Source organism: Lycorma delicatula, chromosome 4, assembly GCF_047948215.1.
Source record: "Lycorma delicatula isolate Av1 chromosome 4, ASM4794821v1, whole genome shotgun sequence".
NCBI lineage: Eukaryota > Metazoa > Arthropoda > Insecta > Hemiptera > Fulgoridae > Lycorma > Lycorma delicatula.
In genome coordinates, this window is record NC_134458.1 from 122,377,620 (window position 1) to 122,403,619 (window position 26,000).

Consider the following 26,000-nt stretch of genomic DNA (forward strand, 5'->3'; position numbering starts at 1 on the left):
TTAGACCCTTTTATTTTCAAAAAAGTGGAGGAAATTAGAAAAGTAAGTGGCTGGTTTCTATATATCTTTTGAAAGATATGTGAATCGGCTATGAATTTTATATGCTTTTAGTACATTTGAGTATGCTATCGTGGTGTAATTGTTGACCCTAATCTGTATATAGGTATTCAATATAATTCTCTTTATAAATAGATGTCTTAAAATGGTTTTTGGTGTAGTGTGGGGAAGAAGTAGCTTAAACTTGATTCTGGGTTAACTACAAAAAAGTATTCAATAAATGCTGGTCTTAAGTTAATTGACAATTATTTCTGGATAATCAAAGCTCTGCTAATGCAGATCAACTAAAAATGTCAACACTGCTGATAAGAATGTCAGTAAGATATGTAAGATGTCAGTAAGATGTACTGATAACATTGTCAGTAAGATAAAATCATAATTAAAAATGATCTCTTGCATTTCTAAGCTGTGATAAGGATTGCCTAATTTTGATTATTTACCTGATTTGTAATTCCAGCCACTTTGAACAATTTTACCATATCATTAAATATAGAAACTAAAATAATTCTTTGATCTGATAGCCATTTTGCATAATTCAATTATCACATAGTCATATTTCAGACAAACTATTCTTATTCATTTTATTTTAATAAAAAAAAAAATTCATTAATTTTGTTCTGTATGAAATATTGCAGTTGGTGAATTAAACAAAAAAATGAAGTTAATAACTGTTTTATAGCTAGTTATTAATGCATTTTTGTTAAAATTTTTTTTGTTGGCTGTTAGAGAAAAATTATCTTCTATGGGTTATTTGATATTTATTATTCGGTTGATTTTCCTCTTAAAGAAACATTTATCATTTTTTTGTAAGAAACATTTGGTTATTAATATTACTGACAGGTGTTGCATAATTTGTAATTTTAATTTGATAAAGTTATGGCTTTCTATTCCTTTTATTTTGTCAAAAGTCTGGTTGCAATAAATTTGTTTATAAACTGAGAAAAGTATCATTAATTAGAAAAATTAAATTGAGAATTACAGAATTGATAGAATACAGCTGTATTGTATCAAATAGCAGGCAAAAGCAATTGTTTAAAAAATGTTGTTCTTTGTCTTGTCCCTCCTCCGGCAGTGAGGGCTATGCATAGGATTCGGGTGAGAGGCACGCTGGCTATGACAGCCGTTGCCTGCAGCCGTTGACAGCCAAACATTTGTTTCGTGTTAGCTTGCTGTTTTTTGCCTTTAAGAAAACATAAAGATATATGTTATTTATAACTTGATTGAAATGATCAGAAATCATACTCGTGTTTTTTCTTTATTTATTCATTTGTTTATTATTAATTTTATTTTCCTTTCAGATAAACAACCACATTGATATATATTTATATGGATATGCTATTTTTTATTAAATTATTATAGATATTCAATTATTTCTCTAATACATTTTTGAAAATAACATTAATGTTTAACTTGTATATATTTATTGACAATATAGGGCATTGTTATAAATCAATTGATTTAATGTAAAGATTAAAATAAGTTGCTAATTGGATTTAATCTACTGGATCTCTAGTCCATACTGTTTAATAGTAGATTGACTTCAATTTTCATATAATAGCTTGTCATTATATATAAATTTTATGTTGATTTGGTTTGTTGGTTACATCAGAATTTATATTTAGAAGTAAACTATTCAAAAAAAAAAAGAAACAAATCAACCTTTCATACTTTCCTCTGTTAAACTTATTTCACTTTGCAAGTGAATTTTATAGATCCGATTATTTTTTGTTTTAATAATGTTTTATGATATTTATAGTTAATTTAGTTTTGATTTTATTAGTTCTTTATATTGTTAATGCTCCTCTGTACATTCATATTACATTTTCCATATTTTCTTATTCCCATTAATGATAAATCCTATTAGAATGTAACGTTGCAAGAAAGTAAAAAAGTTATTTTGTAATATTTATCAGGCTAATTGCTTGTTTAACCTCTCAACAATGCTAACTCTAGCTGTTGTATAAGTTTCTAGTTTTTGTATAATATCATTGTGGTTGTTAGCAAGTTAATTTTTATGTAATGAACATTTTTCTTTATTATTACTTTTGAATTTTTTTTTTTTTGTAATATATTGAATTTTATCAGATGAATGAATGTTTAAATAATGCGAGATAAAAATAGCATTTGCTGTTTTGAGTATGGTTTATGGTTGATGTTTTCTATATGAGGCAAGAAGTAGAGGCTGTATATTCGATTGATAGTTGGTTGTCGATAGTTTGAAGTTATGTTATGAGCCATTGGGCAGCTCCCCGTACCAGTTTTGCATAGACCTTTGCCCCCTTGCAGCAGTCCCAGCAGAGTCAGCAACAACAACAGCCGCAGCCACAGCCACAGCCACAGCCACAGCCACAGCAACAGCAGCAGCCGCCACCACCACTTCCACCAGCAAATGCAGGTACAGCTGCTAGTAATACTACTCAAGCATCACCACCACCTCCTCTACAGCAGCAGCAGCAGCAACAGAATCAAAGTACTCCATCACCAGCTCCAGCTGTGCCATCTAAAGGTGAATCACTTATGTCGCAAAGTAATGGTGCTTCTGTTCCAATAAATGAAGATAAGCCTGAAACAAATGGTGAAAACAGGAAGAAACCATTTTGGAAGAATAAAGGACCCGCTTGTGAGTTATTTAAATTTTATTAAATATTTATTATGTGATACCTATTATTTTGGTTGCTGGGTGTATGTTATTTTTATATTATGCGTCTCTGCCATCCTTTTCTCTTAAAAAAAATTGTTCTTATTGCTGAACTATATATCCTTTAGTTTGATTCACTTAATACATGAAAGGTGCTTACATTATAGTTGTTTGATTTTTCTCTTTATCAACATTTTCTGTACATCATGGTACATCTATAGTAAGGCAGCTGACTAATATTCATGTAGTATAAACCAGTGTAACATTCAACTTTTTTTATAAGCTCCTCTTCCCCCAACAATATAAATGAAACTGCTGCTCGCTTCCTTTTTAGATATTCAGCTTTATCATAGTACAGTTTCTTCACATGAATTAGTTACTATATATATATATTCACATTTTTTTAATGCATCTGTATTTTCAGCTCTATACTAAATTTGATTTAGGAGTACATCAATTTAAATAAGGACTGATATTTTTTATCCTGGAGCTAGGTCAAATATTAATTATACTGAATTAAGAGTATATACAAAATTAGGTAAATTCAGTTGTAAAAACAGGGGAGATTGTGTATTAAGGTGCACACAGAACATATCAGCAGAAAATCTTTTTATTCTGGATGTGATAAAACTTGTACACTACAAAATATGAAGGCTAAAAATTAATTAATCAGTTTATCAAACTATCAGTTGTATAGTTTTTGTTCTAGATATATCTGACAATATTTATTTTCTATTTTAACGCATTTTTTATATACAATTTTTCAGAAAGGCAGTTAATGTAGGTGTTTCGATTATTCAAGTATGAATAAATAAGAAAAAAATGTTTTACCATATACTACTAGTCATTATGAGCTACAATTACATACATGGAATGAGTACAATTTTTAAAGCATTTCTCATTATGTAGTGTATTGGAGCTATTAATAAAAAAATATGAGAAGACACCAAGACTGTTTACTAATGAAGCAAATAAAACTATCCTATTACTGTTACTACCACATATCAGGAATATGATGTTACCAATGGGATTTGTATTATTACAAACATGTTTCAAGAATCTAATGTTACAAAATTATAAATTTAGGTATTTCATGAATATGTAAATTTTACTCTTTCTTTATACAGTGATAATTAGGTAAATGTAAGAAAAGGGTTAATATAACTTGTTTAGGTAAATGTAAAAGTTAATATAACTTGTTTTTACACAAAAAGGAAAGGAGCTTCTTGCCTATGTCCTAATGCTATTTATTTTTTCTTAAATACAGAGTATTTCTAAATAACTTGTTTTTACACAAAAAGGAAAGGAGCTTCTTGCCTATGTCCTAATGCTATTTATTTTTTCTTAAATACAGAGTATTTCTAAATTAGTTATATAACAGTAACCTTTAATAATGAAAAAAGTAAATAACTTACAGAAATGTTTGATACTACACTGAATACAGTTTATCTCAAGGTTTATTTACAAATTTTCGATGTGGCTACCTTTTAAAACTTTTCAGAATCCCATCTGTAATCAATTTCTTGCCAAATCCTATGAAGCATGTCTTTATCTGTAGTGGCAAATGTTTTGTGCTATCTGGTGCCGCTGCTCTGCAGCTTAGTTAAAGATCTTTTATACTCTTCTATTTCATGAAGTGAAGAAACACTTTTTTTAAAACTTTATTCCCTGTATTGCTTTTATAAATTAATGGATGGTCCTGTTATCCTGAAGGCTTTGTTGCCAGAAAAAATAGTTTTGACATCAAACAGTTTATATTGAAAATTATATTATTTTTTCAGGATTTTGTAATGCAGAAATTTAATCTATTGGTAGATCTCATATATCTCTTGAATAAATCTAGAACAGAAAAGATCAATTTCCGAAAAAAAAATTCAGTTCTTAGGATTTTTACAGTCAATAAAATAGATTGTAAATTGACAAAAAAAATTAACTTTTCTCATAAATTTATAAAAAAAATATATTAAATAAAAAACTGTATTTCTGCCTTCTTCTTAACAGATAAAGTAAGCAGACGTATTAAAAGGAGACGACAGAATGCAAAATTGAGGAAAATGTTAACACCTAAAAATGCATTGATGATATTAAATGAATTGCATCCTGGTATGAAATTTATTGTCCAAGAACAAATGAATGCTATTAATCAGATAGTGTACTTGGTTACTGTTGATGTAAGTAAATATCACAATTATAATTATTGTTTCTGTTTTTATGAAATCAGAGTAAGATATTCTGCGAAACCTATTTATTTTATTTTATTCATAAAAATCTGTTGTTATCTGAATTAAACATATTTAGATGACATTTTTTCCTAAACTTTTATTCTTATGAATATTGATCTAAAACAGTGTAACTAGTTATTTATGTTTCTGTGCAAAGGACCATTTAATTACTACCTTATCTAAGTAGTAAGTTATGTTGCCTGTTTTTATTCAGTGTATTCATCATATAAATTTTATTAGTAATACCTTGTGTAAATCTTGCTACAGATATTACTGGCCAGTTCAATTCATTGGATGTAAAATAATTACTGTATTTAGGCTCTTGCAATCCATTTGAAGTGATCCAAGGAAGGGTGTGGTTACTTGACTAATTAAAAAAAAATTGAAACTTACCCACTTGTTTCCTACATGTCTCAGGGCCTTAAAACAATTTTTTTATTTAACCTTTTACCTGTGGCGCGGCCATTTTTGTTACGGTCTCTCTCTCTCTCTCTCTCTTTCTCTCTCTCTCTCTCTCTCTCTCTCTCTCTCTCTCTCTCTCTCTCTTCTCTCCTCTCTCTCTCTCTATATATATATATATATATATATATATCTCTTCCGAAAGCCTTCCGTCCATCCGTACCTTTCATCCATCCTCTTAAATATTCAGAGCAATCAGTGCATATTATATGAGAAGCCCACGTCTTATCCTCATCACCAATTTTACACTGAAAGTACAAATGATGTGCTTTTCTAATTGAAGGTGTAATGTTTTTTCTATTTGATTTTATGGTAAATTCACCATATATATAATAAAAGGTATCCACATCATTTACACAATTTCAAGGCATTATGACATCACTGTTACAACTTAAGCCAGCAAAAAGACTAAACAAAATGAATTCATTCCTAAATCCAGTGCTTAATACAAACAACACAGCTATGTTTTCAGCTAAATGTTTTAACCTGCACAGACATGATTAATCTTGTCCATGAAGGCTTATTCATCAGTATTAGATATGTCATAATATGTGACTATGATATGATTTCTTTGTCTAGTAATGCTAACAAAATATAATATAGGTGCTTAAAATGCTAACTACACATTGAAAAAGAAAAATCCTTTAATTAAAATTTAAACATTTTTCAGAATGGTGGGTGATGGAAAGATTCTGAATTCATATTTGTTTTCAGCATAAAAAAACAGATAAAAAATCTTGTATCGCATGTTAGGAAACAAAAATCATGTTCAACAGTGTTAACTGTTCTTCACATCAAAGACCATTTTTTCGAATCATTAGTGGAAAAATTGGAAAAGCTGAACTGATAATTTTGTGTCAAAATCTCAAGCTCAGTTTTTCAAGAAGAAAAATTTAGAATTAGGTGAAGAAGAATGTTTGGTGTTGGCACACTTTGCAGAAAAGTTTTCATTTCTTGTTCAAGATGAGATATAAAGCTTCCATTGGGTTAACAGCCAAGCCACGGTTCACCCTTTTCTGTTCTATTTAAGGAAAATGATGTATTACAACACAAAAGTGTCTGTATTTTAAGTGACACTTGAAGCACGATACAGCAAGATTTTATTGCTTTCAAAAACTTGAAACCGTATCAAGGAAGTACATCAGAACATTAAAAAACTCATCTATTTTACTGGTAATACTTAAAAAAATACGTAAAAAAGTCAGTATAAAAATAAAAGGAATTTTGCAATTTGTGCAGTCACAAAAAAACATTTCAACCTTGAAGCCGAATGGTACTTGTTTGGATCATCCTGTGGAAAAAACACCTGTGATGGTGTGGGAGGAACAACAAAGCAAAAGATGGTAAATGCCATTAAACAGTCAGATACTAAACGTTGATGAAATTTATTCATTTTATAATCACAAGCTGAAAAACAAGTATTTTTTAAATTAAATCAGATGAGATAACTAAGATTTCAGAAACTCTAAAAAACCATTTTGACTGCTGTAAGAGTTGTTGGTACTAGAAGCTCCCACAAGTATGTTCCTGTGTCAGAAGGCATTGTAAAATATTAGTGTACTTCACACTCAAAGGACTATGAAGACCATCCTGTGTCAAGTATTGTACCACTTTCACTTAAGTAAAAAGAAAGACTATTGCTTGTGTGTATGACGATGAGTGATGGATAGGAGACTTGGGGTAGATATTAGCCTTAAAAATGACGATGTGCAGGTTAATTCTTTTCATCCAGCAGGACACGACATATATATTTTCAAAAGCCTCAACAAGACAAAGTGTGGGTACCGATCTGCTTAGTCCTGAGAAAGTTGACTTGAATTTACTTCAGTGACGAGTCGTATTTTTTTCTTCAATAGCGTTTATAAAAAAATAAGCCAATATAAAAGTAAAAATGAATTCTTGAAAAAAGATGTAGGCTACTGATTGAAATCTCAGTTGGGCAAGTATTACAATTATTTTTGAATCAAAATTGTATTAGGTTGCGGTATTGTTTAAGTTATTAAATTATGACCTACCATTAGTCATTTTAAAGAAAAATACTTTAAAAATATTGAAAACGTCAACTTTGAAAACATAGGTGTTAAATATAAAAATTGTAAAGTGCAAAGAAGACAAGAAACTCCCTTGGAGCTCTTATTGAGGAAAGTCAAAATTAAGTCAAAAGTTATAACTTTTTTTATTAGTACAATAAACAATAAACTTTTTCATTTTCCATAAACATTTACAAAAACACTGCAAGTTGTGAAAATTTGAGATTTTTATTACCAGCCCTGTCATAGTTATTTGAAGCCAAAATTAAAATGTTTAAACAGAAATTAGTTTTCAAAAATTCATAAACATTTAGAGGAAAGTATATCACAATTACTATTATTTATGGTAAAACTACTAACATGTACCTTTTTATAAAAAAATAATTCATGCCTCTTGAAAAAAATTAACCAAAAGTAAATTTTGCACTTTTTCATGTTTATTGGTAATTTTCTCTTAGAAAGAAGAGGTAGGTAAATAAAAACCACTGCACCAATCTTTTACCTTGAGAAAATATGAGTAAATTGCTTTTTGTTTCATCCTTTCAGGACCAATAAATTTTTAGTTATGATTTTTTCTGTAAATCCTTACAATCACAAAAATGTGTGTGCACCGCAACATAAATGGCCACCACAGGTAAACAGCTGAAATAAAAAATTAAAAAGAAAAAATAAGTCCTGAAATGTGTAGGAAACAAGTGGGTAAGTTCCAATTTTTTTTTAATTGTCAAGCAACCCGCGTATGTTTTTTTGGAACACTTCAAATGGGTTGACCCTTATCATCTACTATGAATCTAGTAGTTTGAAGTAGTGAGAGTTTTGTGGTGATTCTCGGATTAACATTGCTCACAGATCACTTGAATCTGTGGTGTTTCCTTATTCTCGTTAAAGTTTTCATTTTATTTTTTCTGGCATTTTTAATACAAGGCATTTGTGGCCTGCAGGAGATAGTGAAAAATAACTATATCCTGTTTACTCATTATTTTATTAAGCAACTGTGTAATTGCAATCAATTTATATTTTGCACTTGTGGATCCTACCTAAGAATGATTTTCTTTGTACATTATGGCAGCCAACACAATTCTTGATAGGTAATTTTTGTTCTGAGGTTTGTGGCATTTGTAATTTCTCATAGTTTTAACTTTCTCTACGTAATTGTACTTGTTTCATTTAGCTGTAGACAAAAGATTATAAAAAAGACTCAACTGGAGTATCTTAATTTCTCTACGGTTATTTCAAGGATTATCTTAAATTTTAATAATTACTTTTTTTATAGTTTAATGATTTTAGTGTTTTGGGGATAATTTTTCTAAATTAATGTTAATATTGCTTGGTGTTACTATATTGAACAGTTGGGATAAGTATTTTACTGATTTACACACAATTATACTACCCTAAGGTATGGTGTGCTTACCTTCATAGTGGTAAATTTAAGTTAAATCAATTAATAATAAATTGCTTCATTTAAAAATGATTATTAATAAAAGTTTAATCGGTGAAACGGAGAAGCATTATTTTAATTTCTGTTACACTATAATTCAATTATTTAATAAAAAATCAAACGCCGTAAGAAATATCTTAACCTCAGTTAATGCTGCATTAGTACTTATGAAAGTACAAAGGTATGGTAGTAATACTTAACATTTAATTTTTTATTATTTAAAACCACTATATTAACAGCCTGGTTCAGATAAGAGTAATTTTAAGTACTCTCCTATTTGGTCTGGTTGTATTATTGGTGGCTTAAATTATTCCTCTTCAATTTACATTTATAGCTAAAATTTTCTAAATGTTTCTTATTAAAATTAATTTTAATTTTATATCATGCATTGTTCCATTTGTATGTTTTTTAATTAGTGATTTGCTACATTTGATCAATTATTACTTTTGTATTCAAATGCTCTCATGTATTCGTTAAACCATGTTTCAAATGATCTATTTGTCTTTGCAAATAAAACTGTACTCGCATTAATCAGATTTAATTTTATAAATGCCATTTGTGTTATACTTACCAAAAGTTGTGTTATTTTGTTTTAAAATTGTAAAACATTGACTTTATGAATGGTTAACACTTAAGAATGCAATTGGCCAAGTAGAAATCTACATTTAGGCTGTTAATCAGTTAGTAGTTGAGATTTTGGTGCAAACACTGTATTTAGCATAATTTTTGTGTAATTGATTTTGGTGCAAATACTAAATACAGTGATTGGCTAAGTAGATATGTGCATTTACGTTGTTAAACAGTTAGTGATTGATTTTGGTGCAAATAATAAATTCAGCATAATGTTTTATATAATTGTCATATTTTTTTTGAAAATACAATTTGTATTGTGTGTACTATTGATATTTTAATTTTTCGTAAATGTGTTCAGAAGTAAATAAAATTGTTAGCCAAGCTTTTTTATTATTTGTGTAGTTTTTGTATGATTGATTTTGGTACAAATACTAAGTTAAGATAATTTTTTATATAATTGTTCATATTTCTTTTTATTGAAATACAATTTTTATTGTTTACTGTTGATATATTTTTTTCATAGTGTATTCAAAATTAAATTAAATTTGTAGCGAAGCTTTTAATTTTTTGCGATGTAATTTTACTGAAAAGTGAAAGTTTTTTAATCATGTTTTAAGCAATTTTGGGAGCAATTTAAAAAAAAATTAAATTAATCTAAACATAATTTTAATTGACACAATTATAATTCCATATTGTTTTACTCTTGAGGCAGAGAGGGAGGACACTATTTAACTGTTTAATTGGTTGTGTGTTTGCGAATACACACACACACACACTTACATACATACATACATACACATATATATATATAAAGTACTTACATACTTTTTAATTTTGTAGTACTTACTTTTTTTAGTGAAATTTGTGTTCTTTTTCTTATTACACTTTATTGAAACTTAATAATATATCACAATACTTTTTAGCTGATTTTTGAAGTCGAGAGTTCTAAGGTTCAATTCCTGGTAAAGTCAGTTGCTTTTGTATGGATTTGATTACGAGACTGTTGATATTGGTGTTCTTTGGTGGTTTCAATTAATTGCATGTCTTCAGGAGTGGTTGACCTGAGTCTGTTCCAAGCTATATGTTTAACTGTAGTTCTACACTTACATTGCACATCTGCTGTTACGTCAGGCCTGGCAAGCCAGTAGCAGTAATTGCATTTGCCTATACATATGCACACCCAGACAGACATGGCAGTAGCTCAAAAATTGGTTGGAGAAAACAGCTTGTGATTTTTGTACGTTATTGTTTGATGGTTTATTCATTATATGTTTTGAAAAGATTTTCCTGCTTAAATCTGAAAAAATGAGGGTTTGGTATCTTGTTAGAAAAGTAGCTATACTGCTTTAATATTTTTATACTTAATATATCTCATCCATCAAAAAGTAATAATAGTACTTGTAGTGTAATCTGCTAGTAATTGAACATGAGCTTGTACCACTAGAATAGTAATTAATGTGTTAGTGCTTTCATCTGTTTTTACTAATGCTAACACATTAATTATTGTAAAAAAAGTATTGTCAATTTTCTACAAAGTTGATGAACACTATACATCACAAAATGACACAAATATTGAAGGATTTTGATATTTTTATTCCTGCTAAAAAGATTAGTTTAAATTAATTTGCAGAACACCACTTTTCTCTATCTAATATAGTTGTGATCCAAAATATCTGTTCTTAATCTTAACATAGATAATTTTTTTAAAATTGTGTTAGTGCTAATTAAAGCTTTTCCGTTTTATACACTATATTAAACTTATAATCACAATTTTTTTATGTGTCTGAGGAGAGGAATTCTCCAACAGACACCATTCGCCTGCACAGATGATGGTGTTGTGCTCTCACTGACTAAAATTTCTCCCTCTGTATGACATGCAATGACCAGACCTGCCATAAGAACAACAGTATCTGGTGGGAATTGCAGGATTGCCTGTGAGAAAGGAGCAGCCAAGAACTCAGCAGAGTCCACAGGTATTGACGAAACATGTACATTTGTGTCTGAGTCTAATGCATATGGATGCCCCTACCCCTACAGGCCGTTTCTCATCTTATTACCCAGCCTCCTTCCCTGCAATGATGCTCCCTATCATCTTGGGGACTGCACACCACTTCTCTGTGTTAGTGACCATGACACTGATTATGTGTTTGTGTATAATATCTAATATTCATTATAAATAAAATATATAATTTTTATTATTACTGTAACCTTAAAATCTATGCTTTTGTTGTGGAAATTTATATATATTATAACTTGAATAAAACTGCTGTAAGTATATTGTGATTTATAACTCTTCTCAATGCTAGATAAGTTATCTACTGAAGTAACCTCATTTGTTGGAAGTATATTATAAACAATTATTATATACAAAAGTAATAAAAGGTAATTCTATGAAGAAAACTTTTTACAGATTTTATTTTAATTAGTAATAGAAATTGTTGGACCTTAAACAATAATAAAATAAACTTGAAAGTCTGGCAGTGAATCCTATGTTATGCCATTCCCATATTATATTTGTAAGAAATAGATTGTAAAGTATAAGCTGGTGTGAGTAATAGGCTTAGAGCTTAAAATTATATAATTTTATAAAATTTCAGTTCTTTTTTATAATATTTACGGATACCATATATAAATTTGTAATACCCAATTTGTTACAATCTGCTTTGTCTAATTAAATTTTAAGAAAAAATATATACTACAATGCTGAAGTTTTTTTTTTAGTGATTTGTTTCATTTTACTAAATTTGTGGGTATACTTTATTATTGCTTTTAGATTGATGGTAAATCATTCAATGGCCAAGCAATTACAAAAATTGGTGCTAAGCAGATTGCATGTGAAAATGCATTAAAGTCACTTCTTTTAGAGAAAATGGGCCGAGCTGTTCAAGAAGCATCTGGTATGTGCATTTTATAATTTTATTTTTATGAACTTTTTTTTTTACATTTATTTATACTAAGCCATCAGATTACTTTGAAATAAATCATTAATTTTATTCAATAAGTAATGAGAAGAATTAAATGTGTATTTAGTTTTACAGAAACTTCCCTTAATGGACACTTCTCAGTAACAGAATTTTTAATTCTGGGCACTTTCAGATTCCCCAGCAGTTTTATATTGTTATTATTGAATAAAATACTTCTTAATAATGGACACAGACAATGAATTTACCTATAAAAATTGTTCAGTCAGTTCTGATAAATGGATATAGGAAAAGAATTGTTATTTTCTCACTTTATTCTCAGTGCGACTTAATTTCTTTATCTGTTGTTAATTTCATCACTTCCTGCCTTGATGCTGATGTTATGATTTCAATCAATCAACATCCAGCATGATTTGTCATCAGTTACGTGCAAGTGTATACTGTACACTGTACACTGAATATTTTTATTACTATATAGTACTATATTTTTTATTGTAATAAATTTATATATATATATATATATATGTTTACTGTACATTCAATTTTGTGTATTTTATAAAAATCAGTAAAACCATCGTCACCACAACTTAAGATGTCTCAAAAGCATAAATGCTTGACATTAAAAGAAAAAAGCAACATCTACAATAACGAAAAACTCAGTTTGCGTGATATGACAAAACATTTTGTTGTCAGGAAAACTCACATTAGCAATATCTTAAAAAGCAAACTTGATATCTGAGGTCATGGGACTGAAAATGACAATGAGTCAAGCAAACTTGCATTTCCTAAAATACCAGGCATAGTGATTGACAGTTTGACTGATTGTGGTTTTGCAGGGCTTGTGCTAATAACATTACGGTCTCTGGAACTTTGATATATGAGAAAACTCTAGAAATTGCTTAACAACTCCTGCTACAAAAAGTTTAAATCATTGGGGAGGTAGGTTAGCTAAATTCTGAATTACATAATGTTTCATTTAAAAATGTTTGTGGTTAAATTTCTGGAGGGCTGTAGATGAGAATTTGGTGTCTGAGTGGAAGGAAAAGTTAAATGAAATATGTATGAGTTACATTGAAACAAACATTTTTAATTGTGATGAGACTGGTCTTTTTTCTGGGCTTTGCTCTGTAAAACAATGCATTGACAGAGGAAAAATGAATAGAGGAAAAGAAATCAAAACAAGGACTGAATATGCTAATATTGGCTGTGAATACGTTAGGTGAATTTGAAAAAAACATTAAAAAACAAAGTTGTAAAGCCGCAGTGTTTTAAGGGTGTAAACATAAATTCATAAGAAATTGAATGGTATTCAAATAAAAAATCTTGGATGAGTAGGGACATAATGATGAACTGATTAAGTTTTGATCATAGAATAGGAAGAAAAACTAGGAAAGTCATACTATTCTTGGGCAGTGCAAATTCCACCCTAAAGCTAGCTTAGAAAATGTAAAATCTATACTCCCAAATACTGCTGCAGTATGTCAACCACTTGGTCAGATCATTCACAACTTTGAAATTCAGTACAGAAAAAGGGCGCTATGGTGCTTATTGTCAACAATATGGATGTTGAGTTTTCTAAAAGCATTAGTGTGCGGATGCAGTTTTATGGATTTGTATGACAGTAAAGCACATTACTACTACGACAGTGAGAAATTGTTTATTAAAAGCTGGTATTAAACCTCCACAAACTAATTTCAATTCTGATATTGAAAATCTTAACTGAACCAAATGAAAACTCTGGAACAGAGTGAATTACAAGAACTTATTAAACCGATTGGAAACTACAAAGAGTATCCAAATATTGACAACGTGTTCAATATAGGACGTATCGACTGACATCAGTGATTTTGTTGCCTCAGACTTAATTACTTCCAAAACTGTATATTTTATATTTCTTACAAAATGATTACCAGAAGGTGATATTGTAATAACTCCTGGTGATAATTACCACGTGTGCAGTTGCTTATTGAAAAAAAATATGTACCAGGACTTGGTGATTTTAAACCATCTCCATATAAATAAACTGTACTTATCTGTATTTGATTTTTTATTTTGATTTTTATATTATTTTTTTGTACATGTGTGTTGATTAATATTCTTGCATACTCTAGCTTCTTTGATTAATATTTTTGAAGCATACATTCTTTTTTACTCAATTTTAGTGTAGTACAGTAATTTTATTCTCTTATTTTATTGGTTGATTATAGTTTAGTATTATTATTTTTTTTATTAAGATTTGAACATAGAGGGGCAGTGTTTTATTTTCAGAAAAACCATATAAAAAAACTTGATTTTTTCAGTCGTTATAATTGGCAGCTAATTTTTTTTTTTTTTTAATTTTAATTTACATGAAATAAACACGCAATACTGTTGTTGTATTCAATATGACCCTGTATTTGCATTTTTCTGAATAGCAGATGCTTCTATATAATGGACAGATTGTTGTTTCTGACCTGTGTCTGATATTTCAAAGTTTTGCTGTATTTTTATATTTGAGTTAAACTATTACAGATTATGTAAAAAAAAAATAACTTTTGAGATTAATCCAAGAATTTTGTAGTACTTCACTTAAAGAGCTTAAAAAACATTATTGATAAAAAGGATATATTTTTCCAGTCAGTGCATTTTAATGTCTTTTATTTTAAATTAACAGAAATTCTCTTTTCTTATCTCAGTAAAATTGTGTCTGTTGTAATCTTATAAACTTGAGTATTACATTTAGATTAATTTGTATGTATTGATTACTATATATTACAGTGAGGAGAGATTTATTAGATGGTTTATTAAATCTGATTTAAATTTTCTGTGGTATTTGTACTGCAAGTAATACATATATGTGCAACGTGTTTAAAAAATACTTTTGTGAAATATAAATGATATATTTTTAAATGTAGATAACAGCTTTTTATTTTTAGTTACAAATCTCTAGTAGGGTTTCTTAAAAACATGGGTTATAAAATGCTTATCCAATTAAAAAATTTTAATTTTACAGTTGATAAAGTTATCAAACATACGTGTCTATGTATGGGTATAATATCTACAAAATTCATACAATGAAAATTAATACTTGAAAAATCCATCCAATAAGAATAATACTAATATAAACTGAGAAAGTAAAATCCTAAGAAAAATTGAATTTGATGAGAAATATAGATGAAAATTTAATTATTTATTACTGATAGCAAAAACTAGAAATGGACTGTACTATAAGAGAACTCATTGTGAGGGTTAAATGTAAACACAACATTCCAAACTTCTTAGCTATTAGCAAAATTATGAAAACTAATGTTATTGATGGCACCTATGTTTGCAATACTGCAAACATAATTTCACATTTAAAAATTTTTATGGAATTGCAATATGACTGGTAAAAATTGTGTTTGTGATCCTTGAATTATCAGTGTGATATGTATTTATATAACTTCGGTGATCATCTGAATTCAAGTAGTTAGAACTAATATTTATTATATATGTAAAATATTTTAAAGAATGTTTTGCTTAAAAAGATCTGTTATGAAAATTCTGCTTTTTTCTTTCGTACTAGTAGCATCTACATGCTAACATACAGTAATCACACAGGCTAAAAGTTGTGATCGTTTTAACTGTTATATTAACAGTTATAAAAATTAGGTAGTTTAAAATTAAAATTATTTAAGATGTATTTATGAAGGTGTGTAGTGATATAAATATAAATTAACAGTAATATGTAAATTAATCAGAGATATCATTTAGTAAAAATTAACATTATTGAGAAAAAAGGTCATACCTGTACAATTTGTAAATAATACTTCACATACACAAGTTGGCATCTATTCAACAAGTGTACTACACATTTTTTGACTTCAACATAAAACCATACCAGTTTTATTGTTTAAAGGAGTTCAATTTTTATGTTACAATTCATTTTTGAGAGTTTTTTTTACTATTGCCCTAACATTTTCAATTGTTTTTAAGTCTAGGGAGTTGCCTGTTCACAGAAGCACTGGAGTTGTTTAACTGATTGTTAGATGTGAACCAATGATTTATTTTCATCTGATGCTTGTGAGCTTACTTCCAAATTAAAAAAAAAGAAAATTTAATTTGAAAAGCTCATGGTAGAATCAATATAAAATAAAAGCTCAATCACAAAACAATTCAAATTAAGGGGGGAACAACGAAAAAATGTACTAGGGCTATGTAATCTGATCACATGTATATTATTAAAATTAAAAAAAATTATTAACATTAACAATATGAAAAATAATTTTTTAACATAAATTGAACATATTAAGCATATCAAAATTATTTTGAATCATATATATGGAATCATAGAAAACACGTTTCCACACTACTCGTCTGTCATATTTAAAAAATATATAAAATGTAATTAACGTTAACAATACAAGAAGATAATTTTTTCTTAACATTAGTTAAACATATTATTTATATAAGAGTTATATGGAATCATATTTATTAATTTTTCTCTTCATATACATAAGGATATTTTCCTGCACATATAAAAATAATGATGACCTCGCATCGAATACACCTATTTACACAGTCTCACTGTCCTGTCTCATCGAACAAAGAACACATCATCACTTCCGTGCGATCCAACTCAAAACACGTCTCCACTCCATGACTGGTAAATTCACACTAGCCCTGAAACAAAGAATGTCAGTGGCTTCCCCCGCCAGATGCTCGTTCGTATTTTATGCACATACACACTTTTTTCTGAGAAAGTATATGCACTCACCAGTCCACGATAACATCACTGTCTGGCTATCCAGACCATGTAATACATCAAAAAACAAAGTTATATAATGCAATTTCTTATCAAACTAATTACGTTTATTTAACTATTAAAATCATATAATACTATTGCCTATTTTCTGTTTTTAATATCAGCTAAGCCAAGTGAATATAAACTACTTTTGAAAATATTGAAACTTTTTTCTTTGACATATATATATATATATATATATATATCGTTCGTAACTAACAAAATTTAGAATGGTTACATGCTTTTCTAGCATATGGAACCCTTTGCCTCTGAATATAAAAATATGATTCAGTCATATTTTTATATTCAAATAAAACATTAAAAAAAAACATAAAACTGGAAAAACATAATATTTTTCCAGTTTTCTGTGGTCCAATTATGTATTTTGGCCCACAAGTGTCTTTCTTTTTTTTGTTGACACAGCTGGTGTAAAAGCTTATTTTTTGCTGGCTGACAAAGCTTTCCATCCAGCTGGAAGAAGTCTACATTTAGCAGTTGTCACATGTGAATCTGTTCCCATTGGTTGCTAGCTACTTCGTGATGCGGTGGACCAATTTTGGATCAAGTGTTATTTCACCCGAACCTGTGTAATTTTTCTTTTATGGCCACATTTTCCTTTCCTTTGAGATGAAAAGCAAATAGTTTTTTGTTTTAAAATAGCATCATTCATTATCACTAGTCAAACATCACATTCAGAAGCTATTTGTCATTGTCATATGCTTAAAAAGAAAAACAATTTTCAAACATTTTTTTGGAGTTTGTCCATTATTATATATTCATGATACACAGAACAAAAAAAAAAATGATTTTGTAACAAAAAATTAAATAAACGTTCATAAAACATTGTAATATGAAAATTGTTAAACGACCTCACATTACACATACAACTTAAAGAATGGATGTAATCAAACATTATAGCCACAATATAAAAATAAAAAAAAATTCCCTGTGCTCTGATTAATTAGCATGCTTACTATATATAGGTGTATCACAAAGTTCTCCCAGAACTTTTTCATAACCTATTCTACTCGTGAAAATAATGGAAAAGGTTTATATAAACTAAAAATTTGTTTGCGAGTTATGGCTAGTGAAAGATTTCTCTTGGATTTCAGTACTGGTGAAATGAGGTTGCGCTGAAATTTTTAGGTCATTAATTAAGGAACAGAAATAGGATTTCGAATTGTTTTTGACCTGAAAATAAAATAAAATAGGTTCCAGAACTGTATCTGTGGTCGTTTTTGAGAAATCTGTGGTGAAAATCAATAATTTAGGGTAAACACTCCTGTTTTTTTATTTTTGGTGTACAAATAACTGTGTTAAATGGTTAATAAACACATAAAAAAGCTTTAAAACAAAACTTGTTGAGAATTTAATTCTGTACAAGATAGCGTAAAATAAGTTGAATAAAACAAAGAAAAGTTAAACAAATTTGAAATTTAATTTGTTACAGTACATGACATTTATCAGAAAAGTACTTGTATAATGTAAATAAAAACCAAATTCTTTTTTGGTAATGTGAAAATTTGTAGCATTAATAAAAAAATTATATAAGTAATTTTTATTTATTTATTTATTTTTATTTTACTATTTTTTGTATAATTTAGTTTTATTTTTTTATTTTTTAACAGCAGTTTTTAACAATAGGTTATTTTGCTACAAGAAAACTAAATTAAACAAAAATTATAAAATAAAAATTACTTATATAATTTTTTTATTAATGACAGAAGTACACTAAATTGCTTTAAAAATTATTTCAAAGTTGGCAATAAAATAACAGCTGATCAACAATGTGCAATGCAGTATTAGTGTTTAAAATCATTCTGTAAGATACATAAGTATATCGGGTACTCTGAATTATGCTGTTGTTAGCAAATGTTTTCTGTGCACGTGGTTGGTTTGCCATTGAAGTAATTCCATACTTATTTACAACGTTAATACACTGATTATGATATTCATTTTGGGTGTGTGTAATGGTAATGCTGTAGCTGCAGAATTCCAGACCCCAAGACAATCAGCGCAACATTTTGCAGTCTTCTGGAAACAGGTTCACTTATTAAGTATTTTGTACCTGTTATGAATGATTTGCCCAACACGATGCTGTTATTGATGAAATTCATATTATTGATGCAGTTCAGTGCGGTACAGACGTCTTTCTAAGCAAATCAGGGGTTTGCATTCGACGGTCTGGACAGTACTTAAAAACAAAACTGTAGGTTCAACATCTACACCCTGGAGACGATCCGCTTGCTTGGAGTTCTGCTATTTATAGAACAGAATACAAATCAACAACACTATAAGCATTATTTTTCACAGACAGGGAAATTTCACTCAAGATGGTATCAACAACTTATACAATGAGCATATATGGGCAGAAGTAAATCTTTATGAAATGGTGGAAGGCAATTTTCAACACCAATTTAGTTTCAATGAATGTTAGAGCTGTTTTGACCATTCATATTACCTGGTCGCTTAAATGTTGAGGTCTGCTTGCACTTTCTTCAAGAATTACCACAGCTGCTTGAAGATGTCCTGGCTTTGAGATAAAAGTATACTTGCGGCACGATGGCGCACCTCCCCAATTGGGGAGGATTTTATTTAAATTTCAGGATGAAAGCAGCAGTCAGTGCGACGGGTAGCATTCATCTATCTTTCATGATTTTGTTTTTGCATGACAATACTGGCCTCACATGGCAGATCAGACAGCGAGGCAATTTTGACAAAATTTTATATAATCTCCAATCATCCACTCTGTAGCCTTGATGTTTAGATCCCAGTGAATTTTCTTTTTCTTTATCTTAAACAGGTGCCTTGCATCACAAAAAGGTTTGCCAATGATGGCAAATTGTAAAATGGCATTAATATGTGGCTTAAGTCATTGGCTTGAATGGGGAATAAAGAAACTAATAAAACTAAAAAAATATGTTGAGTTGAAGGCAATCATGTAGAAAGTAGTAAAAAATGTTTTTATGATGCATAATTAATAAAGTTTGTTAATATTTTTCAGTCTAGTTTTATTTCAAAATTGACCTTACTTTAAAAAAGGCCTTGTATTAGATATATATTGTTAGAATTTATTTTTTAAAAAAATCTTATGATTATTCTTAAATTGATCAAAATTCATAATCTGGCATTTTTTATGATTTTCCTTAAAGAACAAATGGATCATTCTCAGACTGAATCAGGAGCAGAGGATGTGAGATCAGAAAGTGAAATTGTTGATGATGCAATGGATGGCAGTAGTATTAGCAATAATAGATCAAAAAGACAATTCCCAGAAGATGATATTCCATGGGGTAGCCTTGCATCCTTTGCATTATATAAACTCTTCCTAGAATGGCAGAATCAAGGGATTCAAGTTCCAGTTATACCTGTACGCAGCAGTACTTTAATGTCACGACCTGTAAGTCGCAGTAGTACTGTAATATCACAGCCAGTAAGTCATTTTTAACCTAACTAGTAGAATTAAAATGAAACTTTATTGAAGGAGATATTCCTTCTGTGAATTTATGTACTGAGTGCTGGAATGAGTTTTTCACGAGGTTTTGAAGTTTGTTTACTCTAATTATTTAAACCTTGTGTTTGTAATCAATAGTAAACTCTTGTTCAGGTTTCTGGACTTGAACTTGTTTTTAGAAGCTTCTAATTATTATAATTTGCGTAAAATCAGTTATATATTTCACAAAATTTCACATTTTCATAAAACCAACTTTATATGTATTGTAATAAATCATTAAAATTTGATATTACGTGCAAAGTGAAGTTGGTTTTGTGATCATTAAACACCTTTGTTAAAATATGTTGAAATTGAATTCAACTTGTAACATTAAAATTTGATATTAAACTTAAACGGGATAAAATTAAAAATTTATTCTTTGCGTATCTTATTTAAAAGATAAAGATATTATAAAAAAACAATGTTTCTTAAAATTGTTATTCATAAAAACTATAATCAACTTCTTTTTTTTTTTAATTGAAAAAATTCATTTAGCATTCTTTCAAAAAAGGTTTTTTAAAAATTAAAATTTTTGTACTTTTGAATGTTCTCTAATAAATAGCATTGTGAAAGATTACACATTAATTTTTTTAGGTTTGGCATCTAGGGCATGTATAGCCTGATTAATCATCTTGGTAGTTGTTTAATCTGTATTAAGATTATTATACTTTACCTTCTGGAAGACTTGAAAATTCTTTTTAAAATAGTTTTGTATCACTCTAATTCTTTGCTAATAATCTATAAACTATAAGGGCCATGTTTATCATAAACTAATATTGTTTTATTTCTATCAGAAAGTAAAGAAACACGTTAAAATTTGTACATTTCCTAAGCACATATATGTTCCTATTCTCTCAGTTTATGCCTCATGTTTTGGTATCCAGTTCTTACATAACATAGAGAGAACTTTTATTTTTTTCTAAGAAAATATAAAATAAGATTCTCATATTTTGAAGCATAATAATACTCATAAAATTTTCACAGAAATCTGATCTGAAGCTCATTTAATATTTATCCTTGAAATATCTGTTCGTCAAATTGCTAGTTTGTAGCAAAGCAATGTCTCTATGATTCTAATATTGTGTTTATATTGGAGTTGGATTATTTGAAAAAAAGACTTAACAATTTTTTTTTATGGTAATAATGTACTGCAATATTCTCTTTCCCACAACTATATCATTGATTGTGTAACAGAAATTAATTATAAAGTACTTATTGCATTTTTTAAATAATATTTATTTCATTAGTATACTATAATTATTGTAACATGCCATCACCTATCTTCTCCAATTGTACAACATTTTAGTTGAAATTATAGATACTTATCTGAATATATCCTTATAAATATAATAATTATCCTTGTAAAGGGAACTGCAGTTTTATGGATTTGAATGCTAGACTGTGAGTACCAGTGTTATCATCTGCAACTGCATCAGGCCCAATCCAGACCTGTTTTTTTTCAGCAGCTTGAAAACTGGTTGGAGAAATATATATGAGAAATTAATTTCTAATTAATGCAAAAAATGTAAGTAAAAATCCTGTCTGAACACCAATAAATATGTTGATCAAAATAATAAAATTGTAACATCAATGTTTGCATGATACAACATGCAGTTCTATAAATCAGCTTTATTCAGATTACTAAAAAAAAATTAATTTTGTTCAGCCGTTAATTTGTCTTGTGGAAATGGCCATGCTGTTGTTCACTTTTTAAAACCACAGTAAATTTTAAGAAAAAATGTTGATGTGGGTGCACTTTCAAATTGAATCTGCCATTTCCACTTTAATTTTATTATAATCTATAAGGTCGAACTGTTTGTTCAGTCGGCTGAATCTCTTGTGCAGACTTCTGGGTCACCGATGCCAATGAAGAAGATACCTGAAGATGCTAATAAGCGTAATCCTGTGCAGCTGCTGAATCAGTTGAAACCTGGATGTCAGTATTCAGAGCAGAGCAATGGCATTCCTCCAAATTTAACTTTCACTATGACTGTTGTTATTGATGGAGAAGAGTTTGTCGGTGTTGGTTAGTACCTTTTTCAGTTTAATTTTGTTGTAATCTCTCGCTTATTGATTTTAACATCTTGCTGCTACACTAAATTAATTTTCATATCTTTGTTATTCTTGTAGTTGCTAAGATTTTTTTAAAGATTGCAAGATGAACACCAATTCAATCTTACTTAAATGTAGCCATTGGCTTTCAACAGTAAAGTAGTTATGACCACCGTAAATAATCAGATATTAAACAAATTAACTGTAAAATGTTAAAAACCAATGCTACATAAAATATACCGTTAAGTTAAAATTTATAAATTAATTTCCTTGTGTAAAACATATTTGTCATATGAGTTATTATATCATATAATATTTACGTAATAGAATGTTAATAGTCCTAAATTCTAACTAATATGATATGCCATCTAAATAATTTTGAATTTCATTAGTTCAATAATCTTAAATACAAATTGGTCATTCTAAATACATGTTCAAATGAGGAAAATGAATATTTAATTGAAGTATGTAGAATAGAAATCGGAATGTAGTTTGAATTAGTAACTTTTTTATATATTATATATATATATATATTATATTTATTACATTATTCACTTTATCTGACTTAATTTAGATAAATTTAGAATGGGTATCCATTTTATCAGCTACACCAAAAAATTAGTTAATTTTCAGGCTATCATTCTATTTGTCATTGTAATGTATGGCTTAGCACTGAATACATTTAGTTGATGCAGCAAAAAATTTGTTTTTAAACTCAAGCAGTAATGCTTAAAGGTTTCTTTTGAAAAAGGTTTAAAGGATGCAATATACAATTTCCACCTTTGTGGAGGTTATACAAAGATGGATGTTTTCATAAATTATATATGAATTTCAGAAGTTATTTCTTACTCTAATGTTTTAAAAGTCTGTGCAAAGTCTGAGAGTTAGCACCACTGTTGCATATTCACAGGATTTTCTATTAGTAGCATTTTTTGGAAGAACACACCAAGTTTTGACTTAATCAGTTAATTTCTGTGTGTTTGGGGTCTATTTGGATTGATAAAGTCAAGTGATTTCAAAAAAAAATTGATGAAAGAGTTTTGCTTGTTGATTGAACATTTCTTTATGAAGGGCGAATTGCCTCAGGAGAGTAATGAAAAACCTTCAGTTAGTACAGTTTATAAGTGGTTTCAAAATTTTTGTGGTCATATGAGCATAAGTGATGCTTAACATTCTGGGATGCTCTGTTATGTCACTGCAGAAATGATTGATTTGTAGAGGTTATAAGAGATTCTGATAACCTAGGATGTTTTAAACTGAGATTTCAGACACTAGTTTAAATTTCAATTTTATTAGTGTATGTTTTGTAAAAAGTAAATAAATCCTTTTGTAAAAAGGAAGTAAATTGTATTGCACTTGCATGTTTATTGACGTTAAATAAGCATCCCAACCTTGTAGGGGAAGACCAGACCTTGTGATGCTTCCAGTTGTCAGCCCCTCCGCTCCTAGCCCTGATTGGCTTTATTGGGAGTTATCTCTCGCCCTCTAACTTTTTACATCTCGGTAATAAGCCAGAACTTGTTGGAATGCCACTGATGTAAATGCATATATAGACATTTACATCAGTGATTTATAAACTCAGCTTTTGCCTTCGCTACAGGCCTCATCCAGACATCTTGAAAATGTGTCCTACATCATTGCCCTCTGAACTAGCTAACAGAGTTCGCAGAAGCACAAACACTACATCTAGTTCTACATTTTAAAGAGCAAATTCTTGTGTAAACATCTCATAAATTCAAAGAGTTGAATAATAACATACCACCAAAAATATTCACAACAACAAAATTTATTCCTAGTTCACGTACTGAACTTACGTTAAATAAACAGTTTTGCATAAAAATTATGAAAAAAATAACTAAATGTTTAGAAAGTATATTTTATTATGTATTTTTTTGTTTTTGTTTCAGCCGGTAACAAAAAAGATGCGAAAAAAGAATGTGCCAAAGCGGCTTTAATTAAAATGGGTATTGTATATGGTGATTAATGTGGACAAAAAATAGACAGTAACTTAATTGTCAAACATATTTAAATATACCTGGGTTAATATTCATAGATTACTACTACATTTCAGAAGTACTACTAATATTAATAATCATGATGAGTATTATCGATTTAATTTATTTAGTTATAACATTTCAGAAAGTTGATTAATAATTAAGCCTTCATTTAAAAAATGAAAATAAAATATGAATAATCATATTATTATCCAGTATAATTTTTTTTATATAATTAATTGTTTTCGTTGTTTTTTTAATTCTGTAGTGTACATTTCATAGAAAATATGAAGAAATGTATTAAAATATAGATACTGAATTAATAAATGTAGTACTATACTTTTCTAGATATTAAGATCTTAGTTGTAAGGATTTTATCACGGTTATCTTAAAATCTGCATGTACAATGTTAATTGTTTTTTAAACTGCTTTTGATTTCGGTATTGTTCAGAAAACATTAACCGCTATAAATTTATTGAAGTGGAGGTAGAAAGTTATCTGACTTCTTAGTTGACAGTTTAGTTGAGGAAATCAAAAAGTTGATTATAGTGAGTGGTCTGCTTGCAGTAAACATTGTTTTACTCTTTTTATTTAATTATTTTAATTGTTAACAGTTGTTCCTTTTTTTTATTTATGATGGATGTTTGGAGAGGTGTAAAGAAATACAAAGAAAATCCTTGATTATCATTTTATTGTATTATTAATGTTTAATGTGAATAATAGAAATAAAAAAATAAAACTTCTCATAATGTTATCATTATTTAATTTATAATTTTATATCTGATGTAAAGTAATAGGACCAGCAAAGCTGTTACATCTGATGTCTACTTGTACACACTCCCTCCATTATATTAAAAGCTGTACCAACTACACTACACTATTTAATTCAGTATAAGCAGAGGTTATTGCCATAGTTGTTTTAGTCCACGATGACACTAGCTTTCATTGTTATCTAGGTTAATTATTTGCCAACAAATATCTCTTGCCAGGTGTAAATTTAAAGTGTCGAAGTAGTTTCTGTCTTCTTGGAGACTTTTATGCTCAAGGTCACTGAAATACAGCTGCTGATAACTACTTTTGAAAAAAAAACCAACTGATAGTGATTGATATTGGTTGTACACTTCAAGAAAAACCGGGAGAGATAGTGTAAAAGCTTTAAATACAGTACATTCAAATAACATGAGAAGAGCACTGGTAATGTTAGCGTAGGTAATGAGTAAAAAGATATTTTTCCTGTTTGATATTCTCTACCAAATCATGGAGCTAATATTATGCAACATAATTTGAGAAATACCTTTAATTTAAAATAAGTGGTAAGATAAGCTTCAATTGATAAAGATAAGAACTGATTTCAATTAAAT

The 26,000-nt window shown here is 28.8% G+C and overlaps 1 protein-coding gene across 6 annotated transcripts in view; it reads left to right on the forward strand.

Annotated features, from left to right (window-relative positions):
* LOC142323838 (double-stranded RNA-specific editase 1-like) overlaps positions 1-25,393 on the forward strand; it is a 38,128-nt gene extending 12,735 nt beyond the window's left edge. The window contains exons 3-8 of one of the 6 annotated variants that reach the window (XM_075364112.1): positions 2,344-2,677; positions 4,697-4,866; positions 12,191-12,314; positions 20,253-20,533; positions 22,400-22,619; positions 24,553-25,393. In XM_075364112.1, the coding sequence (XP_075220227.1) occupies positions 2,344-2,677; positions 4,697-4,866; positions 12,191-12,314; positions 20,253-20,533; positions 22,400-22,619; positions 24,553-24,629 (1,206 nt within the window). In that variant the 3' untranslated portion in view covers positions 24,630-25,393. The remainder of the gene's footprint in view (positions 1-2,343; positions 2,678-4,696; positions 4,867-12,190; positions 12,315-20,252; positions 20,534-22,399; positions 22,620-24,552) is intronic. The other 5 variants (XM_075364113.1, XM_075364114.1, XM_075364115.1 and 2 more) reach the window with 5 other exon arrangements.
* Positions 25,394-26,000: the final 607 nt, after the last annotated feature.